The sequence below is a fragment of the Bombina bombina genome, chromosome 4 (assembly GCF_027579735.1).
Source record: "Bombina bombina isolate aBomBom1 chromosome 4, aBomBom1.pri, whole genome shotgun sequence".
NCBI classification, from domain to species: domain Eukaryota; kingdom Metazoa; phylum Chordata; class Amphibia; order Anura; family Bombinatoridae; genus Bombina; species Bombina bombina.
In genome coordinates, this window is record NC_069502.1 from 1,211,066,925 (window position 1) to 1,211,089,987 (window position 23,063).

General features: G+C 43.2%; 1 protein-coding gene across 2 annotated transcripts in view; it reads right to left on the bottom strand.

Moving 5' to 3' along the window:
- The window catches only part of LOC128658189 (epoxide hydrolase 1), an 86,530-nt gene that overhangs the window by 11,034 nt on the left and 52,433 nt on the right, over positions 1-23,063 (bottom strand). For both annotated transcript variants that reach the window (XM_053712709.1, XM_053712710.1), the window contains exons 5-7: positions 16,227-16,454; positions 13,543-13,672; positions 6,279-6,493 (exon numbers count right to left, since the gene is read on the bottom strand). In XM_053712709.1, the coding sequence (XP_053568684.1) occupies positions 6,279-6,493; positions 13,543-13,672; positions 16,227-16,454 (573 nt within the window). The remainder of the gene's footprint in view (positions 1-6,278; positions 6,494-13,542; positions 13,673-16,226; positions 16,455-23,063) is intronic.

The following is a 23,063-nucleotide window of genomic DNA, read 5'->3' on the forward strand; positions in this document are numbered from 1 at the left end:
GATTCGCACCAGTATAGGTATTTACGCCATATTTTATGGTAAATCCTTCTGGTAACAGGCTTCCTAGCCTGTATCAGGGTATCAATAACCGACTCAGAAAAACCACGTTTTGATAAAATCAAGCGTTCAATTTCCAAGCAGTCAGCTTCAGAGAAGTTAGATTTTGATGTTTGAATGGACCCTGTATCAGAAGGTCCTGTCTTAGAGGTAGAGACCAAGGCGGACAGGATGACATGTCCACTAGATCTGCATACCAAGTCCTGCGTGGCCATGCAGGCGCTATTAGAATCACTGATGCTCTCTCCTGTTTGATTTTGGCAATCAATCGAGGAAGCAGCGGGAAGGGTGGGAACACATAAGCCATCCCGAAGTTCCAAGGTGCTGTCAAAGCATCTATCAGAACCGCTCCCGGATCCCTGGATCTGGACCCGTAGAGAGGAAGTTTGGCGTTCTGGCGAGACGCCATGAGATCTATCTCTGGTTTGCCCCAACGTCGAAGTATTTGGGCAAAGACCTCCGGATGAAGTTCCCACTCCCCCGGATGAAAAGTCTGGCGACTCAAGAAATCCGCCTCCCAGTTCTCCACTCCCGGGATGTGGATTGCTGATAGGTGGCAAGAGTGAGACTCTGCCCAGCGAATTATCTTTGATACTTCCATCATTGCTAGGGAGCTTCTTGTCCCTCCCTGATGGTTGATGTAAGCTACAGTCGTGATGTTGTCCGACTGAAACCTGATGAACCCCCGAGTTGTTAATTGGGGCCAAGCCAGAAGGGCATTGAGAACTGCTCTCAATTCCAGGATGTTTATTGGAAGGAGACTCTCCTCCTGATTCCATAGTCCCTGAGCCTTCAGAGAATTCCAGACAGCGCCCCAACCTAGTAGGCTGGCGTCTGTTGTTACAATTGTCCAGTCTGGCCTGCTGAATGGCATCCCCCTGGACAGGTGTGGCCGATAAAGCCACCATAGAAGAGAATTTCTGGTCTCTTGATTCAGATTCAGAGTAGGGGACAAATCTGAGTAATCCCCATTCCACTGACTTAGCATGCACAATTGCAGCGGTCTGAGGTGTAGGCGTGCAAAAGGTACTATGTCCATTGCCGCTACCATTAAGCCGATCACCTCCATGCATTGAGCTACTGACGGGTGTTGAATGGAATGAAGGACACGGCATGCATTTTGAAGTTTTGTTAACCTGTCTTCTGTCAGGTAAATCTTCATTTCTACAGAATCTATAAGAGTCCCCAAGAATGGAACTCTTGTGAGAGGAAAAAGAGAACTCTTCTTTTCGTTCACTTTCCATCCATGCGACCTTAGAAATGCCAGAACTAACTCTGTATGAGACTTGGCAGTTTGAAAGCTTGAAGCTTGTATTAGAATGTCGTCTAGGTACGGAGCTACCGAAATCCCTCGCGGTCTTAGTACCGCCAGAAGGGCACCCAGAACCTTTGTGAAGATTCTTGGAGCCGTAGCCAATCCGAATGGAAGAGCTACAAACTGGTAGTGCCTGTCTAAGAAGGCAAACCTTAGATGCCGGTGATGATCCTTGTGAATCGGTATGTGAAGGTAAGCATCTTTTAAATCCACTGTGGTCATGTACTGACCCTTTTGGATCATGGGTAAGATTGTCCGAATAGTTTCCATTTTGAACGATGGAACTCTTAGGAATTTGTTTAGAATCTTTAAATCTAAGATTGGCCTGAAAGTTCCCTCTTTTTTGGGAACCACAAACAGGTTTGAGTAGAACCCTTGTCCTTGTTCCGACCGCGGAACCGGATGGATCACTCCCATTAATAACAGATCTTGTACACAGCGTAGAAACGCTTCTTTCTTTATCTGGTTTGTTGACAACCTTGACAGATGAAATCTCCCTCTTGGGGGAGATAATTTGAAGTCTAGAAGGTATCCCTGAGATATGATCTCTAGCGCCCAGGGATCCTGAACATCTCTTGCCCAGGCCTGGGCGAAGAGAGAAAGTCTGCCCCCCACTAGATCCGGTCCCGGATCGGGGGCTCTCGGTTCATGCTGTCTTTGGGGCAGCAGCAGGTTTCCTGGCCTGCTTGCTCTTGTTCCAGGACTGGTTAGGCTTCCAGCCTTGCCTGTAACGAGCAACAGCTCCCTCCTGTTTTGGTGCAGTGGAGGTTGATGCTGCTCCTGTTTTGAAATTCCGAAAGGGACGAAAATTAGACTGTCTAGCCTTAGCTTTGGCTTTGTCTTGAGGTAGGGCGTGGCCCTTACCTCCTGTAATGTCAGCGATAATTTCTTTCAAACCGGGCCCAAATAAAGACTGCCCCTTGAAAGGTATATTAAGTAATTTGGACTTAGAAGTAACATCAGCTGACCAGGATTTTAGCCACAGCGCCCTACGTGCCTGTATGGCGAATCCTGAGTTCTTAGCCGTAAGTTTGGTTAAATGTACTACGGCCTCCGAAATGAATGAATTAGCTAGTTTAAGGACTCTAAGCCTGTCCGTAATGTCGTCTAGCGTAGATGAGCTAAGGTTCTCTTCCAGAGACTCAATCCAAAATGCTGCCGCAGCCGTAATCGGCGCGATACATGCAAGGGGTTGCAATATAAAACCTTGTTGAACAAACATTTTCTTAAGGTAACCCTCTAGTTTTTTATCCATTGGATCTGAAAAGGCACAGCTATCCTCCACCGGGATAGTGGTACGCTTAGCTAAAGTAGAAACTGCTCCCTCCACCTTAGGGACCGTTTGCCATAAGTCCCGAGTGGTGGCGTCTATTGGAAACATCTTTCTAAATATTGGAGGGGGTGAGAACGGCACACCGGGTCTATCCCACTCCTTAGTAACAATTTCAGTTAGTCTCTTAGGTATAGGAAAAACGTCAGTACTCGCCGGTACCGCAAAGTATTTATCCAACCTACACAGTTTCTCTGGTATTGCAACGGTGTTACAATCATTGAGAGCTGCTAAGACCTCCCCTAGTAATACACGGAGGTTCTCCAATTTAAATTTAAAATTTGAAATATCTGAATCCAATCTGTTTGGATCAGAACCGTCACCCACAGAATGAAGCTCTCCGTCCTCATGCTCTGCAAGCTGTGACGCAGTATCAGACATGGCCCTAGTATTGTCAGCGCACTCTGTTCTCACCCCAGAGTGATCACGCTTGCCTCTTAGTTCTGGTAATTTAGACAAAACTTCAGTCATAACAGTAGCCATATCTTGTAATGTTATCTGTAATGGCCGCCCAGATGTACTAGGCGCCATAATATCACGCACCTCCCGGGCGGGAGATGCAGGTACTGCCGCGTGAGGCGAGTTAGTCGGCATAACTCTCCCCTCGCTGTTTGGTGAAATTTGTTCACATTGTACAGATTGACTTTTATTTAAAGTAGCATCAATACAGTTAGTACATAAATTTCTATTGGGCTCCACCTTGGCATTGGAACAAATGACACAGATATCTTCCTCTGAGTCAGACATGTTTAACACACTAGCAATAAACTTGCAACTTGGTTATAATCTTTTTTAGCAAAAACGTACTGTGCCTCAAAGAGGTACTAAACGATTAAATGACAGTTGAAATAATGAACTGACAAATAGTTATAGCATCAAACTTTAAAACAACACAACTTTTAGCAAAGGTTTGTTCCCATTAGTAAAATAACAATAATTAAATTTGACATAAAAATTACAGAGCAACGTTTTTATTCACAGTCAATATAAAATTCTCACAGCTCTGCTGAGAGAATCTACCTCCCTCCAAAGAAGTTTGAAGACCCCTGAGATCTGTCAGAGATGAACCGGATCATGCAGGAAAAATAAGAGTAACTGACTTGAATTTTTTGATGCGTAGCAAAGAGCGCCAAAAACGGCCCTCCCCCTCACACACAGCAGTGAAGAGAAACGAAACTGTCACAATTAAAACCAAACAACTGCCAAGTGGAAAATAATGCCCAAATATTTATTCACTCAGTACCTCAGAAATGTAAACGATTCTACATTCCAGCAAAAACGTTTAACATGATAAATACTTATTAAAAGGATTAGTGACTTTTAACAGAGTAGTTCCGGTGAAATACCATCCCCAGAATACTGAAGTGTATACATACATGTCATTATAACGGTATGGCAGGATTTTCTCATCAATTCCATTCAGAAAATAAAAACTGCAACATACCTCAATGCAGATTCATCTGCCCGCTGTCCCCTGATCTGAAGCTTTTACCTCCCTCAGATGGCCGAGAACAGCAATATGATCTTAACTACTCCGGTTAAAATCATAGTAAAAAACTCTGGTAGATTCTTCCTCAAACTCTGCCAGAGAAGTAATAACACGCTCCGGTGCTATTGTAAAATAACAAACTTTTGATTGAAGTCATAAAAACTAAGTATAATCACCATAGTCCTCTCACACATCCTATCTAGTCGTTGGGTGCAAGAGAATGACTGGGACTGACGTAGAGGGGAGGAGCTATATGCAGCTCTGCTGGGTGAATCCTCTTGCATTTCCTGTTGGGGAGGAGTTATATCCCAGAAGTAATGATGACCCGTGGACTGATCACACATAACAGAAGAAATAGTGTTTACAATGCGGGAGGTCCTCAGTTTAGGGGTTAATAGGTAGTTTATGAGTGTTAGTGTACTTTTTAACACTTTAGTTATGAGTTTTATGCTACGGCTTTGTAGCATAACACATAACTACTGACATCTATGCCGACAAGACTAGTAATGGCTGCGTTAGGGAAAAAGATGCGTTATGGGCCACAACGCTGCTATTTGACTCATAATGCAAAAAACGTTATCTAGGCGTTGTGTTTCGCTCCTACACTAACTTTTTACTTTCAACTTGTAATATGTAACGTGTAATAATCTAACCCTAAAGCTTTTATATTGCAATTGCAAGGTGTTTACTGTCCCTTTTAGTTTGTGGTAAAAAGCTAAGATGTTGTGTGATGCAGGTTAAAGGCTGGCACTATGCAAGGTCAACGAACACAGTTAGGATTAGGTGTTAACCCTTTTGCTCCTGGTGTTATAGCTACTTATAGATACCAATCAATATTAATATGGAAGTTGAAGTGTAAAAACCTAAACAGAACATTAGAGAAAACATTTACAAAGACATATTAATATCTTTAGATGTGTGTATGAATCAGCTGCGCGTATAAACCAGCTGTGCGTACAAACCAGTTGCGGGTACATATATGATGTGCGTACATATAAGCTGTGCATACAAATCAGCTGCGGGTACATATAAGCTGCACGTACAAACCAGCTGCGGGTACATATAAGATGTGCGTACATATAAGCTGTGCATACAAATCAGCTGCGGGTACATATAAGCTGCACGTACAAATCAGCTGCGGGTACATATAAGATGTGCATAGAAATCCGGTGTGCGTACATATAAGCTGCACGTACAAATCAGCTGTGGGTACATATAAGATGTGCGTACATATAAGCTGTGCATACAAATCAGCTGCGGGTACATATAAGATGTGCATAGAAATCAGGTGTGCGTACATATAAGCTGCACGTACAAATCAGCTGTGGGTACATATAAGCTGCACGTACAAATCAGCTGTGGGTACATATAAGATGTGCGTACATATAAGCTGTGCATACAAATCAGCTGCGGGTACATATAAGCTGTGCATAGAAATCAGGTGTGCGTACATATAAGCTGCATGTACAAATCAGCTGTGGGTACATATAAGCTGCACGTACAAATCAGCTGCGGGTACATATAAGCTGTGCATTGAAATCAAGTGTGTGTACATATAAGCTGCGGGTACAAATCAGCTGCGTGTACATATAAGCTGTGCATAGAAATCAGGTGTGCGTACATATAAGCTGCACGTACAAACCAGCTGTGGGTACATATAAGCTGCACGTACAAACCAGCTGTGGGTACATATAAGCTGCGCGTACAAATCAGCTGCGGGTACATATAAGCTGTGCATAGAAATCAGGTGTGCGTACATATAAGCTGCACGTACAAATCAGCTGCGGGTACATATAAGCTGTGCATAGAAATCAGGTGTGCGTACATATAAGCTGCGCGTACAATTCAGCTGCGGGTACATATAAGCTGCATGTACAAACCAGCTGTGCGTACATATAAACTGTGCATACAAACCAGCTGTGCGTACATATAAACTGTGCATACAAACCAGCTGCGCGTACATATAAGTTGTGCGTAGAAACCAGCTGCACGTACATATAAGCTGTGCATACAAATCAGCTGCGCGTACAAATCAGCTGTGCATACAAATCAGCTGCGCATACAAACAGGTAGTTTATAGCTCTCACCTACAGTGTCCGGCTTGGTAGCCTGAAGGTGGAAATAGCCAGACTCTCTTAATATCGCATACAGATTCTTCTCCAAGTACGGGAATAAACGCCTGACATCCTCTCTTGTGAAACCAACTAGCCACGGCACATATCGCCCAAGAAGCACAGATATGAACATCCCCAGGCTTCCGTTCTCCAGAAAAACTACATTCAAATGAAGGCCCTTTACAGCCCTGTAAAAAAAACAGATTCATGGTGAATATTGATCAGGAATCAGTATAGAACTAGATTATAAAGTTGTCATAATAAGAACACGCTAAAAAGGATAAATGAGGACATTATGTTATTACAGTGAATTTAAAGGAACACTGAAGACTGTGTAATTGCAAGAAACTTTCAGATAGATTGAGTTTTGAGCACTATAGGGAAATTAACAAGCGCCACAAAAGCGGCGTTAATTCACCTCCCTATAGCGCTGCTATTACAGGTTTACAAAAAGCAGGCTTGCGCGGGCGATATGGTTGCGTTGAGCTCCATACCTCACCCAAATACAATCGCTGCTTTGACGTGCTAGTGCACGATTTCCCCATAGACATCAATGGGGAGAGCCGGCAAAAAAAAAAGCCTAAACCTGCGGTCGCGGAAAAAAAAGCTCCGTAACGCAGCCCCATTGATGTCTATGGGGAAAGAAAAATTTATGTTTAAACCTAACACCCTAACATAAAAACCACGTCTAAACACCCCTAATTTGCTGCCCCCAACATCTCAGCAACCTACATTACAGTTATTAACCCCTAATCTTCCGCCCCAATATGCTAAAGTTATTAACCCCTAAACCTCTGGCCTCCAAAATCACTAACAATAAATAAATATATTAACCCCTAAACCTAACCCTAATGTAACCCTAAGCCTAAGTCTAACCCTACCCCCCCCCCCCAACTTAAATATAATTAAAATCTAAATAAAACTTACAATTATTACCTAAATAATTCCTATTTAAAACTAAATACTTACCTATAAATGAAACCTAAGCTAGCTACAAAATAAATAATAGTTACATTGTAGCTAGCTTAGGTTTTATTTTTATTTCACAGGTAAGTTTGTATTTATTTTAACTAGGCAGACTAGTTAGTAAATAGTTATTAACTATTTACTAACTACCTAGCTAAAATAAATAAAAATTTGCCTGTAAAATAAAACCTAACCTGAGTTACACTAAAACCTAACATTACAATAAAATAAATTAAATTAATAAAAAACAATTATCTAAATTACAAAAAAAATAAAACACTAAATTACACAAAATAAAAAATGAAATTATCAAAAATAAAAAAACAAATTACTCCTAATCTAATAGCCCTATAAAAATAAAAAAGCCCCCCAAAATAAAAAACCTAGCCTACACTAAACTGCCAATGGCCCTTAAAAGGGCCTTTTGCGGGGCATTGCCCCAAAGAAATCAGCTCTTTTACCTGTAAAAAAAAAAAATGCAAACAACCCCCCAACAGTAAAATAGGATTGAGCTTTCATCCTATTGGCTGATCCAATCAGCCAATAAGATTGAGCTCGCATTCTATTGGCTGATTGGATCAGTCAATAGGATGAAAGCTCAATCCTATTGGCTGATTGCAACAGCCAATAGGATTTTTTCCCTTTTAATTCCTATTGGCTGAAAGAATTCTATCAGCCAATCAGAATGTAAGGGACGCCATCTTGGATGACGTCACTTAAAGGGAAACTTTATTCTACAGCGGATTCTCCATGCCGGATGTCTTGAAGATGGACCCGCTCTGCGCCGGATGGATGAAGATAGAAGATGCCATCTGGATGAAGACTTCTGCCCGCTTGGATGAAGACGGATGTCCGGTCTTCGAAAACTGTAAGTGGATCGTCGGGGGTTAGTATTAGGTTTTTTTAAGGGTCTATTGGGTGGGTTTTATTTTTAGATTAAGGACTTTGGGCAATGTAAAAGAGCTAAACGCCATTTTAAGGGCAATGCCCATCCAAATGCCCTTTTCAGGGAAATGTTTAGCTTAGGTTTATTTTGATTTGGTTTTTATTTGGGGGGTTTGGTTAGGTGGGTGTTGAGTTTTACTATTGGGGAGTTGTTTGTAATTTTTTTTAACAGGTAAAAGATCTGATTTCTTTGGGGCAATGCCCCGCAAAAGGCCCTTTTAAGGGCCATTGGCAGTTTAGTGTAGGCTAAGGGGGGGGGGGTATTTTGGGGGGGGGGCTTTTTTATTTTGATAGGGCTAATAGATAGGAGTAATTTGTTTTTATTTTTGATAATTTTGTTTTTTATTTTGTGTAATTTAGTGGGGGGGGGTTGTAATTTAGATAATTGTATTTTATTAATTTAATTTATTTGATTGTAATGTTAGTTTTTAGTGTAAGGCATGATAGGTTTTATTTTACAGGTAAATTTGTATTTATTTTAGCTAGGTAGTTAGTAAATAGTTAATAACTAGTTACTAACTAGTCTACTTAGTTAAAATAAATACAAACTTACCTGTGAAATAAAAATAAAACCTAAGCTAGCTACAATGTAACTATTATTTATTTTGTAGCTAGCTTAGGTTTTATTTTATAGGTATTTCATTTTAAATAGGAATTATTTAGGTAATAATTCTAAGATTTATTTAGATTTATTTTTAATTATAATTAAGTTAGGGGTGTTAGGCTTAGGGTTACGTTAGGGTTAGGTTTAGGGGTTAATATATTTATGTAGTGATGTGGGAGACCAGAGGTTTAGGGGGTTAATAGTTTATTTTAGTATATTTTGTTGTGGGGGGCTTGCGGTTTAGTGGTTAATAGGTTTATTCTAGCGGCGGTGTTGGCGGACGGCAGAGTAGGGGTTAATAATATTTAAATAAAGTTTGCGATGCGGGAGTGCAGCGGTTTAGGGGTTAATAGGTTTAGTATAGTGGTGACAATGTCTGGGATATGGGGAATAGGGGTTAATAAAAAAAATTAAGTGGCGGCGATGTCGGGAGCGGCAGATTAGGGATTAATAATTTTAGTATTTGCGATGCAGGAGGGCCTTGGTTTAGGGGTTAATAGGCAGTTTATGGGTGTTAGTGTACCCCCTAAACAGTAAAATAGGATTGAGCTTTCATCCTATTGGCTGATCCAATCAGCCAATAGGATTGAGCTCGCATTCTATTGGCTGATTGGATCAGCCAATAGGATGAAAGCTCAATCCTAATGGCTGATTGCAACAGCCAATAGGATTTTTTCCCCTTTAATTCCTATTGGCTGAAAGAATTCTATCAGCCAATCGGAATGTAAGGGACGCCATCTTTGATGACGTCACTTAAAGGGAAACTTTATTCTACAGCGGATTCTCCATGCTGGATGTCTTGAAGATGGTTTATTCTAGCGGTGGTGTTGGCGGACGGCAGAATAGGGGTTAACAATATTTAAATAAAGTTTGCGATGTGGGAGTGCAGCGGTTTAGGGGTTAATAGGTTTAGTATAGTGGTGACAATGTCGGGGAGCGGCAGATTAGGGATTAATAATTTTATTTTAGTATTTGTGATGCAGGAGGGCATTGGTTTAGGGGTTAATAGGTAGTTTATGGGTGTTAGTGTACTTTGTAGCACTTTAGTTATGAGTTTTGTGTTACGGCTCCTTGTAGGGCTGAGCGTGAGCCTACGCACTCTTGCTCCTTGTAGGGCTGAGCGTGAGCCTACGCACTCTTGCTCCTTGTAGGGCTGAGCGTGAGCCTACGCACTCTTGCTCCTTGTAGGGCTGAGCGTGAGCCTACGCACTCTTGCTCCTGGTAGGGCTGAGCGTGAGCCTACGCACTCTTGCTCCTGGTAGGGCTGAGCGTGAGCCTACGCACTCTTGCTCCTGGTAGGGCTGAGCGTGAGCCTACGCACTCTTGCTCCTTGTAGGGCTGAGCGTGAGCCTACGCACTCTTGCTCCTTGTAGGGCTGAGCGTGAGCCTACGCACTCTTGCTCCTTGTAGGGCTGAGCGTAAGCCTACGCACTCTTGCTCCTTGTAGGGCTGAGCGTAAGCCTACGCACTCTTGCTCCTTGTAGGGCTGAGCGTAAGCCTACGCACTCTTGCTCCTTGTAGGGCTGAGCGTAAGCCTACACACTCTTGCTCCTTGTAGGGCTGAGCGTAAGCCTACACACTCTTGCTCCTTGTAGGGCTGAGCGTAAGCCTACACACTCTTGCTCCTTGTAGGGCTGAGCGTAAGCCTACACACTCTTGCTCCTTGTAGGGCTGAGCGTAAGCCTACACACTCTTGCTCCTTGTAGGGCTGAGCGTAAGCCTACACACTCTTGCTCCTTGTAGGGCTGAGCGTAAGCCTACACACTCTTGCTCCTTGTAGGGCTGAGCGTAAGCCTACACACTCTTGCTCCTTGTAGGGCTGAGCGTAAGCCTACACACTCTTGCTCCTTGTAGGGCTGAGCGTAAGCCTACACACTCTTGCTCCTTGTAGGGCTGAGCGTAAGCCTACACACTCTTGCTCCTTGTAGGGCTGAGCGTAAGCCTACACACTCTTGCTCCTTGTAGGGCTGAGCGTAAGCCTACACACTCTTGCTCCTTGTAGGGCTGAGCGTAAGCCTACACACTCTTGCTCCTTGTAGGGCTGAGCGTAAGCCTACACACTCTTGCTCCTTGTAGGGCTGAGCGTAAGCCTACACACTCTTGCTCCTTGTAGGGCTGAGCGTAAGCCTACACACTCTTGCTCCTTGTAGGGCTGAGCGTAAGCCTACACACTCTTGCTCCTTGTAGGGCTGAGCGTAAGCCTACACACTCTTGCTCCTTGTAGGGCTGAGCGTAAGCCTACACACTCTTGCTCCTTGTAGGGCTGAGCGTAAGCCTACACACTCTTGCTCCTTGTAGGGCTGAGCGTAAGCCTACACACTCTTGCTCCTTGTAGGGCTGAGCGTAAGCCTACACACTCTTGCTCCTTGTAGGGCTGAGCGTAAGCCTACACACTCTTGCTCCTTGTAGGGCTGAGCGTAAGCCTACACACTCTTGCTCCTTGTAGGGCTGAGCGTAAGCCTACACACTCTTGCTCCTTGTAGGGCTGAGCGTAAGCCTACACACTCTTGCTCCTTGTAGGGCTGAGCGTAAGCCTACACACTCTTGCTCCTTGTAGGGCTGAGCGTAAGCCTACACACTCTTGCTCCTTGTAGGGCTGAGCGTAAGCCTACACACTCTTGCTCCTTGTAGGGCTGAGCGTAAGCCTACACACTCTTGCTCCTTGTAGGGCTGAGCGTAAGCCTACACACTCTTGCTCCTTGTAGGGCTGAGCGTAAGCCTACACACTCTTGCTCCTTGTAGGGCTGAGCGTAAGCCTACACACTCTTGCTCCTTGTAGGGCTGAGCGTAAGCCTACACACTCTTGCTCCTTGTAGGGCTGAGCGTAAGCCTACACACTCTTGCTCCTTGTAGGGCTGAGCGTAAGCCTACACACTCTTGCTCCTTGTAGGGCTGAGCGTAAGCCTACACACTCTTGCTCCTTGTAGGGCTGAGCGTAAGCCTACACACTCTTGCTCCTTGTAGGGCTGAGCGTAAGCCTACACACTCTTGCTCCTTGTAGGGCTGAGCGTAAGCCTACACACTCTTGCTCCTTGTAGGGCTGAGCGTAAGCCTACACACTCTTGCTCCTTGTAGGGCTGAGCGTAAGCCTACACACTCTTGCTCCTTGTAGGGCTGAGCGTAAGCCTACACACTCTTGCTCCTTGTAGGGCTGAGCGTAAGCCTACACACTCTTGCTCCTTGTAGGGCTGAGCGTAAGCCTACACACTCTTGCTCCTTGTATGGCTGAGCGTAAGCCTACACACTCTTGCTCCTTGTAGGGCTGAGCGTAAGCCTACACACTCTTGCTCCTTGTAGGGCTGAGCGTAAGCCTACACACTCTTGCTCCTTGTAGGGCTGAGCGTAAGCCTACACACTCTTGCTCCTTGTAGGGCTGAGCGTAAGCCTACACACTCTTGCTCCTTGTAGGGCTGAGCGTAAGCCTACACACTCTTGCTCCTTGTAGGGCTGAGCGTAAGCCTACACACTCTTGCTCCTTGTAGGGCTGAGCGTAAGCCTACACACTCTTGCTCCTTGTAGGGCTGAGCGTAAGCCTACACACTCTTGCTCCTTGTAGGGCTGAGCGTAAGCCTACACACTCTTGCTCCTTGTAGGGCTGAGCGTAAGCCTACACACTCTTGCTCCTTGTAGGGCTGAGCGTAAGCCTACACACTCTTGCTCCTTGTAGGGCTGAGCGTAAGCCTACACACTCTTGCTCCTTGTAGGGCTGAGCGTAAGCCTACACACTCTTGCTCCTTGTAGGGTTGAGAGTAAGCCTACACACTCTTGCTCCTTGTAGGGTTGAGAGTAAGCCTACACACTCTTGCTCCTTGTAGGGTTGTGAGTAAGCCTACACACTCTTGCTCCTTGTAGGGTTGTGAGTAAGCCTACACACTCTTGCTCCTTGTAGGGTTGTGAGTAAGCCTACACACTCTTGCTCCTTGTAGGGTTGCGAGTAAGCCTACACCCCCTTGCTCCTTGTAGGGTTGTGAGTAAGCCTACACACTCTTGCTCCTTGTAGGGTTGTGAGTAAGCCTACACACTCTTGCTCCTTGTAGGGTTGTGAGTAAGCCTACACACTCTTGCTCCTTGTAGGGTTGTGAGTAAGCCTACACACTCTTGCTCCTTGTAGGGTTGTGAGTAAGCCTACACACTCTTGCTCATTGTAGGGATGGGGTAAGCCTACAAACTGATAAAAACATAGAAAGAAAAGGGATTTGCAGACTTATCCCAAGCTCTACGAATAAACAGAGTCATTAGATTCTACCGACATATTTAGAGAAACAGGGGAGTCTCCATCTACTTGGAGCCTAATCCAAGACCTGGGAAAACCATATAGTTCACTAAATTAGCCAGTAAACCAGTAAATGTAGAGGTCTCACAAGGATGGACAGTACTAGACCTAAGATTTTTCTAAACTTATGTATTAGGGACTGACACTGTAGCCCTGAAAATGGTACACAATGAGCACATGATGAGTAAGTACAATTGATTTATTTGGCACATGTACCGTCTGTGGTTTGTAGGATTGTTTCCATGTAATTACCTTGTACTTCAAGAAATATTGATTTAAACAAAAACAACAAAATAATTATGATTTTTTAAGGAAGCCTGTGCCAAAAACAATCACTCAAAAACAAATATTGTTTAATAGTTCACAAATTCCCCTTATCTAAGTAAAGAGTTTAGACGCTCCTCTCTAAACGCTATTGATTAGTTCTGTGACTAAAGAGTTACACTTACTCTGGTTTCATCTGAGATAAATTGGTGGCAATTGCACTTCCCCAGTCTCCTCCTTGCAGGTAAAATTCCTTAAATCCCAGTCTTAGCATCAGTTTGTAGAAGATCCGAGCAGCAGCAACAGTATTAAATCCTGGGCATGGGAAGAAAGCCTGGTGTTTAAGCTCCGAGTCTAAATCATAGCTTATGCACATTTTTAGCATTAATAGACCATGAACTACTTCATTAAAACTAGTAGCCGTGAAGCATACAATTTGTGCTTTAGAATTAAGGGGTTAATCACACTCTTGCGGCTGTTTCTACAGATGGCGCTTTCTGAAGTTTAAACGGTATTAGTGTGATCCAGCAAAATACTTCTGCCGTTATTACCCCTGAAAACACCACAAAATCATTATCTACAATGCTGATCTCCTACTCTAAACAAACAAATGTGCAGGATACAGAGGACATTAAGCTTGTTATTTCATCATTCAGACAGAGCACACAATAGTAACTTTTCAATTAACTTTTTGTTCTCTTGCTATGCTTTGTTCAAGAGTAGGCTAAGCAGTAAGGACGCACTACTGGGAACTAGCTGATCACATCTGGAGAGCCTATGAAAAGACACATATATGGGCAGCCACCAATCAGCAGCTAGCTCTAAGTTTACCTAGGTATGCTCTTTAACAAAGGATACCAAGAGGAAAAAGCTAATTTGATAATAGAAGTAAATTGAAAAGTGGTTTAAAATTGTATGCTCTGTCTGAATCATAAAGGTTTAATTTTTACTTTACTGTCCCTTTAGGGACAAACAAAATTCTGAGGTATAGAGATTACATCACAGGTTAAAGTGCTTGTATGTTAACTGATTGCTTTTTATAGTGTGTAGTGATACTAATAGGTGATGTGTGCAATACAGTAGCAGTATGTGTATGTGTCTGTGTGTCTGTGTGTGTGAGTGTCTGTGTGTCTGTGTGTGTGAGTGTCTGTGTGTCTGTGTGTGTGAGTGTCTGTGTGTCTGTGTGTGTGAGTGTCTGTGTGTGTGAGTGTCTGTGTGTGTGAGTGTCTGTGTGTGTGAGTGTCTGTGTGTCTGTGTGTGTGAGTGTCTGTGTGTCTGTGTGTGTGAGTGTCTGTGTGTCTGTGTGTGTGCCTGTGTGTGCGCCTGTGTGTGAGTGTCTGTGTGTGTCTGTGTGTCTGTGTGTGTGCCTGTGTGTGCGTGTGAGTGTCTGTGGGTCTGTGTGTGTGCCTGTGTGTGCGCCTGTGTGAGTGTCTGTGTGTCTGCCTGTGTGTGTGCCTGTGTGTGCGCCTGTGTGAGTGTCTGTGTGTCTGCCTGTGTGTGCGCCTGTGTGTGCGTGCGTGTGTCTGTGTGTGCGTGCGTGTGTCTGTGTGTGCGTGCGTGTGTCTGTGTGTGCGTGCGTGTGTCTGTGTGTGCGTGCGTGTGTCTGTGTGTGCGTGCGTGTGTCTGTGCGTGTGTGTGCGTGCGTGTGTCTGTGCGTGTGTGTGCGTGCGTGTGTCTGTGCGTGTGTGTGCGTGCGTGTGTCTGTGCGTGTGTGTGCGTGCGTGTGTCTGTGCGTGTGTGTGCGTGCGTGTGTCTGTGCGTGCGTCTGTGTGTGTGTCTGTGCGTGCGTCTGTGTGTGTGTCTGTGCGTGCGTCTGTGTGTGTGTCTGTGCGTGCGTCTGTGTGTGTGTCTGTGCGTGCGTCTGTGTGTGTGTGTGTGTGCGTGCGTCTGTGTGTGTGTGTGTGCGTGCGTCTGTGTGTGTGTGCGTGCGTCTGTGTGTGTGTGCGTGCGTCTGTGTGTGTGTGTGCGTGCGTCTGTGCGCGTGCGTGTGCGTGCGCGTGTCTGTGTGCGCGTGTGTCTGTGTGTGCGTGTGTCTGTGCGTGCGTGCGTCTGTGCGTGTGCGCGTGCGTGCGTCTGTGTGCGCGTGCGTGCGTCTGTGTGCGCGTGCGCCTGTGTGCGCGTGCGCCTGTGTGCGCGTGCGCCTGTGCGTGCGTGCGTCTGTGCGTGCGTGCGTCTGTGCGTGCGTGCGTCTGTGCGTGCGTGCGTCTGTGCGTGCGTGTATCTGTGTGTGCGTGTGTCTGTGCGTGCGCGTGTGTGTGCGTGTGTGTGCCTGTGTGCGACTCTGCGTGCGCGCGACTCTGCATGTGTGTGTGTGTGTGTGACTCTGCGTGTGTGACTCTGCGTGTGTGTGTCTTTTACAAGAATTTTAACGAGGCATTATCAGTATAGTCAGAATGTGTGTTTGTCAAATTATAGATTTTTTTTTTCATTTTTAGTAGTGTAAAAGTGCTTGTTATTATTGATTGTTTGAGCAGTTAGTGTTTGTATCTGTTTGATGAAATTGCTTTCTAATGTCATTCAATATGGCGGGGGGCAATTTCAGTGTGTTTTGCATAAATCCAGGGTTACATTTAAAACATTTTGGGGTATCAGTAATAAGTGAAAAACTTTTGACTGTGGGTTTATCAAGTCTTTTTAGCTGTGGAATGTTAAATGTTCTTCCAATAAAAATAAAAACAGCTGACTGTGATCAAGTTGGCATCTTCCACTGCAAACATGAAGATAATTATTGAATAAAAGTTTGTGATTATCATTAGCACAGGTTTTCTGCATGGACCTACACAATGATCTCACCATCTGATCACAGTTTCAATCTTCTGCAACCTCTCTACACCCACTACTGATACTACTCCCCCCCCCCATGTCTCACCCTTCTTGTGCGAAGCCTCTGAGAAGCCAAATCCTGGTATAGATGGGCAAATGACCTCAAATGAGAGGTCAGGATTTAGACCATGCTTCTCTGGCTCAGTCAGAAGTGGGATAATGCGATAAAACTCATAAAAAGAGCCAGGCCATCCATGAACCATGAGAAGAGGACGAGCCTTCTTTCCTGGAGCAAGCTGTGGAGGCTTCACATGAATAAAATGTACCTCCAATCCTGTAATAAAGCAGAATAATCATAATAATCACCCTGTAATAAAGCAGAATAATCATAATAATCACCCTGTAATAAAGCAGAATAATAATAATAATAGTCCTGTAATATAGCATAATAATAATAATAATAATAATAATAATCACCCTGTAATAAAGCATAATAATAATAATAATAATAATAATAATAATAATAATAACCACCCTGTAATAAAGCAGAATAATCATAATAATCACCCTGTAATAAATCATAATAATAATAATAGTCCTGTAATATAGCATAATAATAATAATAATCACCCTGTAATATAGCATAATAGTAATCATTACCCTGTAATAAAGCATAATAATAATAATCACCCTGTAATATAGCATAATAATAATAATAATAATAATAATCACCCTGTAATATAGCATAATAATAATCACCCTGTAATATAGCATAATAATAATAATCATCATCACCCTGTAATATAGCATAATAATAATAATAATAATCACCCTGTAATATAGCATAATAATAATCACCCTGTAATATAGCATAATAATAATAATAATAATAATAATCACCCTGTAATATAGCATAATAATAATCACCCTGTAATATAGCATAATAATAATAATCATCATCACCCTGTAATAAAGCATAATAATAATAATAATAATAATAATAATAATAATAATAATAATCACCCTGTAATATAGCAAAATAATAATAATAATCACCCTGTAATATAGCAAAATAATAATAATAATAGTCCTGTAATATAGCATAATAATAAATAATAATAATCCTGTAATATAGCATAATAATAAATAATAATAATAAATAATAATAATCCTGTAATATAGAAAAATAATATAAATAATCCAGTAATATAGCATAATAATAATAATAATAATAATCACCCTGTAATAAAGCATAATAATAATAATAATCATCACCCTGTAATATAGCAAAATAATAATAATAATAGTCCTGTAATATATCAGAATAATAATAATAATAGTCCTGTAATATAGCAGAATAATAAATAATAATAATCCTGTAACATAGCATAATAATAAATAATAATCCTGTAATATAGAAAAATAATATAAATAATCCGGTAATATAGCATAATAATAAATAATAATAATCCTGTAATATAGAAAAATAATATAAATAATCCGGTAATATAGCATAATAATAAATAATAATAAACATGTAATATAGAAAAATAATATAAATAATCCAGTAATATAGCATAATAATAAATAATAATAATCCTGTAACATAGCATAATAATAAATAATAATAATCCTGTAATACAGAAAAATAATATAAATAATCCTGTAATATAGCATAATAATAAATAATAATAATCCTTTAACATAGCATAATAATAAATAATAATAATCCTGTAACATAGAAAAATAATATAAATAATCCGGTAATATAGCATAATAATAATAATAATAATAATAATAATAATAATAATCACCCTGTAATAAAGCAGGGCAATATTTTAAGTTATTTGGGGCGCGATCCGATATAGATCGTAGTTTGCGGCGCAAGCGAGGGAACCTCCGCCGCCCGTAGTTTCAGCTTGCAACTCGAGCTATCCCATATACGGCGCCGTCAGATGCTAAAGTGCCATAAGTCAGATAAACCAGCGATGTCCAGAAATCTGCGTAAGTACAAATTTCTGGAGTCGCCAGTGACTTACGGCACTTTAGAAACTGCCGGCGCCTACAAAACCTGACTAAGTTATAAAATCACCCGTACTGTCTAACACGCCTCCCAAACATAGCCCGACACATCTAACCCTCTATCCCCCTCACTATCTTAACAATAAAAAATGTATTAACCCCTAAACCGCCGCTCCCGGACCCCGCCGCCAACTACATTAACTACCCCCTAATGTGAGCTCTTACCCCGCCACATTACCTACCCCCTAATGTGAGCCCCTTACACCGCCGCCACCTATATTAACTACCCCCTAATGTGAGCTCCTACCCCGCCACCAGCTACATTACCTACCCCCTAATGTGAGCCCTTACACCGCCGCCACCTACATTAACTACCCCCTAATGTGAGCTCCTACCCCGCCGCCAGCTACATTAACTACCCCCTAATGTGAGAACCTTACACCGCCGCCAGCTATATTAAAATTATTAACCCCTAATCTAATCCCCCTACACCGCCGCCAGCTATATTAAATTAATTAACCCCTAATCTAATCCCCCTATACCGCCGCCAGCTATATTAAATACATTAACCCCTAATCTAATCCCCCTAAAGTAATTACCTCTATTACCAGCCCTTAAAAGGGCCTTTTGTGTGACATTTCCCCAAAGTAACAGCTCTATTGCCAGCCCTTAAAAGGGCTTTTTTGCGGGGCATTTCCCCAAAGAAAACAAAATTTATGCTTACCTGATAAATTTATTTCTCTTGTGGTGTATCCAGTCCACGGGTTCATCCATTACTTGTGGGATATTCTCCTTCCCAACAGGAAGCTGCAAGAGGACACCCACAGCAGAGCTGTCTATATAGCTCCTCCCCTAACTGCGACCCCCAGTCATTCGACCGAAGACAAGCAAGAAAAAAGGAGAAACTATAGGGTGCAGTGGTGACTGTAGTTAAAAATAAAAAACACCTGCCTAAAAATGACAGGGCGGGCCGTGGACTGGATACACCACAAGAGCAATAAATTTATCAGGTAAGCATAAATTTTGTTTTCTCTTGTAAAGGTGTATCCAGTCCACGGGTTCATCCATTACTTGTGGGATACCAATACCAAAGCTTTAGGACACGGATGAAGGGAGGGACAAGGCAGGCCCTTAAACCGGAGTTACCACTGCCTGTAAGACCTTTCTCCCAAAAATAGCCTCCAAAGAAGCAAAAGTATCAAATTTGTAGAATTTAGAAAAAAAAGGTATGAAGCGAAGACCAAGTCGCCACCTTACAAATCTGTTCAACAGAGGCCTCATTTTTAAAAGCCCATGTGGAAGCTACCGATCTAGTGGAATGAGCTGTAATTCTTTCAGGAGGCTGCAGGCCAGCAGTCTCATAAGCTAAGCGTATTATACTTCTTAACCAAAAAGATAGAGAAGTTGCCGAAGCCTTTTGGCCTCTCCTCTGTCCAGAGTAGACAAACAAAGCAGATGTTTGACGAAAATCCTTCGTAGCTTGTAAATAAAAACTTTAAAGCACGAACCACATCAAGATTGTGTAAAAGACGTTCCTTCTTTGAGGAAGGATTAGGACATAATGAAGGAACAACAATCTCCTGATTGATGTTCTTATTAGATACTACCTTAGGAAGAAACCCAGGTTTGGTACATGCATGGAAAATCAGATAAGGGGAATCACACTGTAAAGCAGATAACTCTGAAACTCTTCGAGCCGAGGAGATAGCTACTAGAAACATAACTTTCCAAGATAAAAGTTTAATATCTATGGAATGCAGAGGTTCAAATGGAACCCCTTGAAGAACCTTAAGAACTAAATTTAAACTCCCTGGCGGAGCAACAGGTTTAAACACAGGCTTAATTCTAACTAAAGCCTGACAAAACGCCTGAACGTCTGGAACCTCAGCCAGACGTTTGTGTAAAAGAATAGACAGAGCAGAGATCTGTCCCTTTAAGGAACTAGCAGACAATCCTTTCTCCAATCCCTCCTGGAGAAAAGATAATATTCTAGGAATCCTGACTTTACTCTATGAGTAACCCTTGGATTCACACCAATGAAGATATTTACACCATATCTTATGATAGATTTTCCTGGTGACAGGCTTTCGAGCCTGAATTAAGGTATCAATGGCCGACTCGGAAAAACCACGCTTTGATAGGATCAAGCGTTCAATCTCCAAGCAGTCAGACGCAGAGAAATTAGATTTGGATGTTTGAAAGGACCTTGAAGTAGAAGGTCCTGTCTCAGTGGCAGTGTCCATGGTGGAAAGGATGATATGTCCACCAGATCTGCATACCAAGTCCTGGGTGGCCACGCAGGAGCTATCAAAATCACCAAAGCTCTCTCCTGCTTGATCTTGGCAATCAGACGAGGGAGCAGAGGAAAAGGTGAAAACACATAAGCCAGGCTGAAGGACCAGGGCGCTGCTAGAGCATCTATCAGCGCTGCCTTGGGATCCCTGGACCTGGACCCGTAACAAGGAAGCTTGGAATTCTGACGAGACGCCATGAGATCCAGTTCTGGTTTGCCCCATAGTTGAATCAACTGGGCAAATACCTCCGGATGGAGTTCCCACTCCCCCGGATGAATAGTCTGCCGACTTAGAAAATCCACCTCCCAGTTCTCTACTCCTGGTATATGGATAGCTGAGAGATGGCAAGAGTGAACCTCTGCCCATAGAATTATCTTTGAAACCTCCAACATTGCCAGGGGGCTCTTTGTACCCCCCTGATGGTTGATATAGGCTACAGTCGTGATGTTGTCCGAATGAAATCTGATGAACCTGACCGCAGCTAGCTGAGGCCAAGCCTGAAGAGCATTGAATATCGCTCTTAGTTCCAGAATGTTTATCGGAAGGAGGGCTTCCTCCCGAGTCCACGAACCCTGAGCCTTCAGGGAGTTCCAGACTGCGCCCCAGCCCAGAAGGCTGGCATCTGTCGTCACTATAGTCCATTCTGGCCTGCGGAAGCTCATTCCCCTGGACAGATGAACCCGAGATAGCCACCAGAGAAGAGAATCTCTGGTCTCTTGATCAAGATTTAGCAGAGGGGACAAATCTGTGTAATCCCCATTCCACTGATTGAGCATGCAAAGTTGCAGTGGTCTGAGATGTAGGCGGGCAAATGGAACTATGTCCATTGCCGCTACCATTAAGCCGATTACTTCCATACACTGAGCCACTGACGGCTGAGAAGTGGAATAAAGAGCACGGCAGGAAGTTAGAAGCTTTGACAACCTGACCTCTGTCAGAAAAATCTTAATTTCTACTGAATCTATCAGAGTTCCTAGGAAGGAAACTCTTGTGAGAGGGGAGAGAGAACTCTTTTCTTCGTTCACCTTCCACCCGTGAGACCTCAGAAAGGCCAGAACAATGTCCGTATGGGACTTGGCGATTTGAAAAGTCGACGCCTGAATCAGAATGTCGTCTAGGTAAGGGGCCACCGCTATGCCCCGTGGCCTTAGAACCGCCAGTAGGGACCCTAGAACCTTCATAAAGATTCTTGGTGCCGTGGCTAACCCGAAGGGAAGAGCCACAAACTGGTAATGCCTGTCTAGGAAGGCAAACCTGAAAAACCGATGATGATCTCTGTGTATCGGAATGTGCAGATAAGCATCCTTTAAATCCACGGTAGTCATATATTGACCCTCCTGGATCAAAGGTAGGATGGTTCGAATAGTCTCCATCTTGAAGGATGGGACCCTGAGAAATTTGTTTAGGATCTTGAGATCCAAGATTGGTCTGAAAGTTCCCTCTTTTTTGGGAACTATAAACAGATTTGAATAGAATCCTTGCCCCTGTTCCTCCCTTGCAACTGGGTGGATCACTCCCATGACCAGAAGGTCTTGAACACAACGTAAGAATGCCTCTCTCTTTATCTGGTTTGCAGATAATTGTGAAAGATGAAATCTCCCTTTTGGAGATGAGGCTTTGAAATCCAGAGGTATTCCTGGGAAACAATCTCCAGAGCCCAGGGATCCTGGATGTCTCTTGCCCAAGCCTGGGCGAAGAGAGAAAGTCTGCCCCCAACTAGATCCGGTCCCGGATCGGGGGCTACTCCTTCAAGCTGTCTTAGAGGCAGCAGCAGGTTTTTTGGCCTGCTTTCCCTTGCTCCAAGCCTGGTTAGGTCTCCAGACTGGTTTGGACTGGGCAGAATTTCCTTCTTGTTTTGTAGTAGAGGAAGTTGAAGTTGCACCACTCTTGAAGTTGCGAAAGGAACGAAAATTAGTGTGTTTGGTCCTTAATTTGTTGGACCTATCCTGGGGAAGGGCGTGGCCTTTCCCTCCAGTAATATCAGAAATGATCTCCTTCAGTCCAGGCCCGAATAGGGTCTGCCCCTTGAAGGGAATGTTGAGAAGCTTAGACTTTGAAGTAACGTCAGCTGACCAGGATTTAAGCCATAGCGCCCTACGCGCCTGAATGGCAAAACCTGAATTCTTAGCCGTTAGCTTAGTTAAATGAAACACGGCATCAGAAATAAATGAATTGGCTAACTTAAGAGCTTTAAGCCTGTCTAGGATATCATCCAACGGGGTCTCCACCTGAAGAGCCTCTTCAAGAGACTCGAACCAGAAAGCCGCTGCAGCAGTGACTGGGGCAATGCATGCAAGAGGCTGGAGAATAAAACCTTGTTGTATAAAGATTTTCTTAAAGCAAACCCTCTAATTTTTTATCCATTGGATCTAGGAAAGCACAACTGTCCTCGACGGGGATAATTGTACGCTTAGCTAGGGTAGATACTGCTCCCTCCACCTTAGGGACCGTCTGCCACGAATCCCATGTAGCGGCATCTATGGGAAACATCCTTTTAAACGCAGGAGGGGGAGAGAACGGTACATCTGGTCTATCCCATTCCTTCGTAATCATTTCTGAAAACCTCTTAGGGATTGGAAAAACATCAGTGTAAACAGGCACTGCAAAGTATTTGTCCATTTTACACA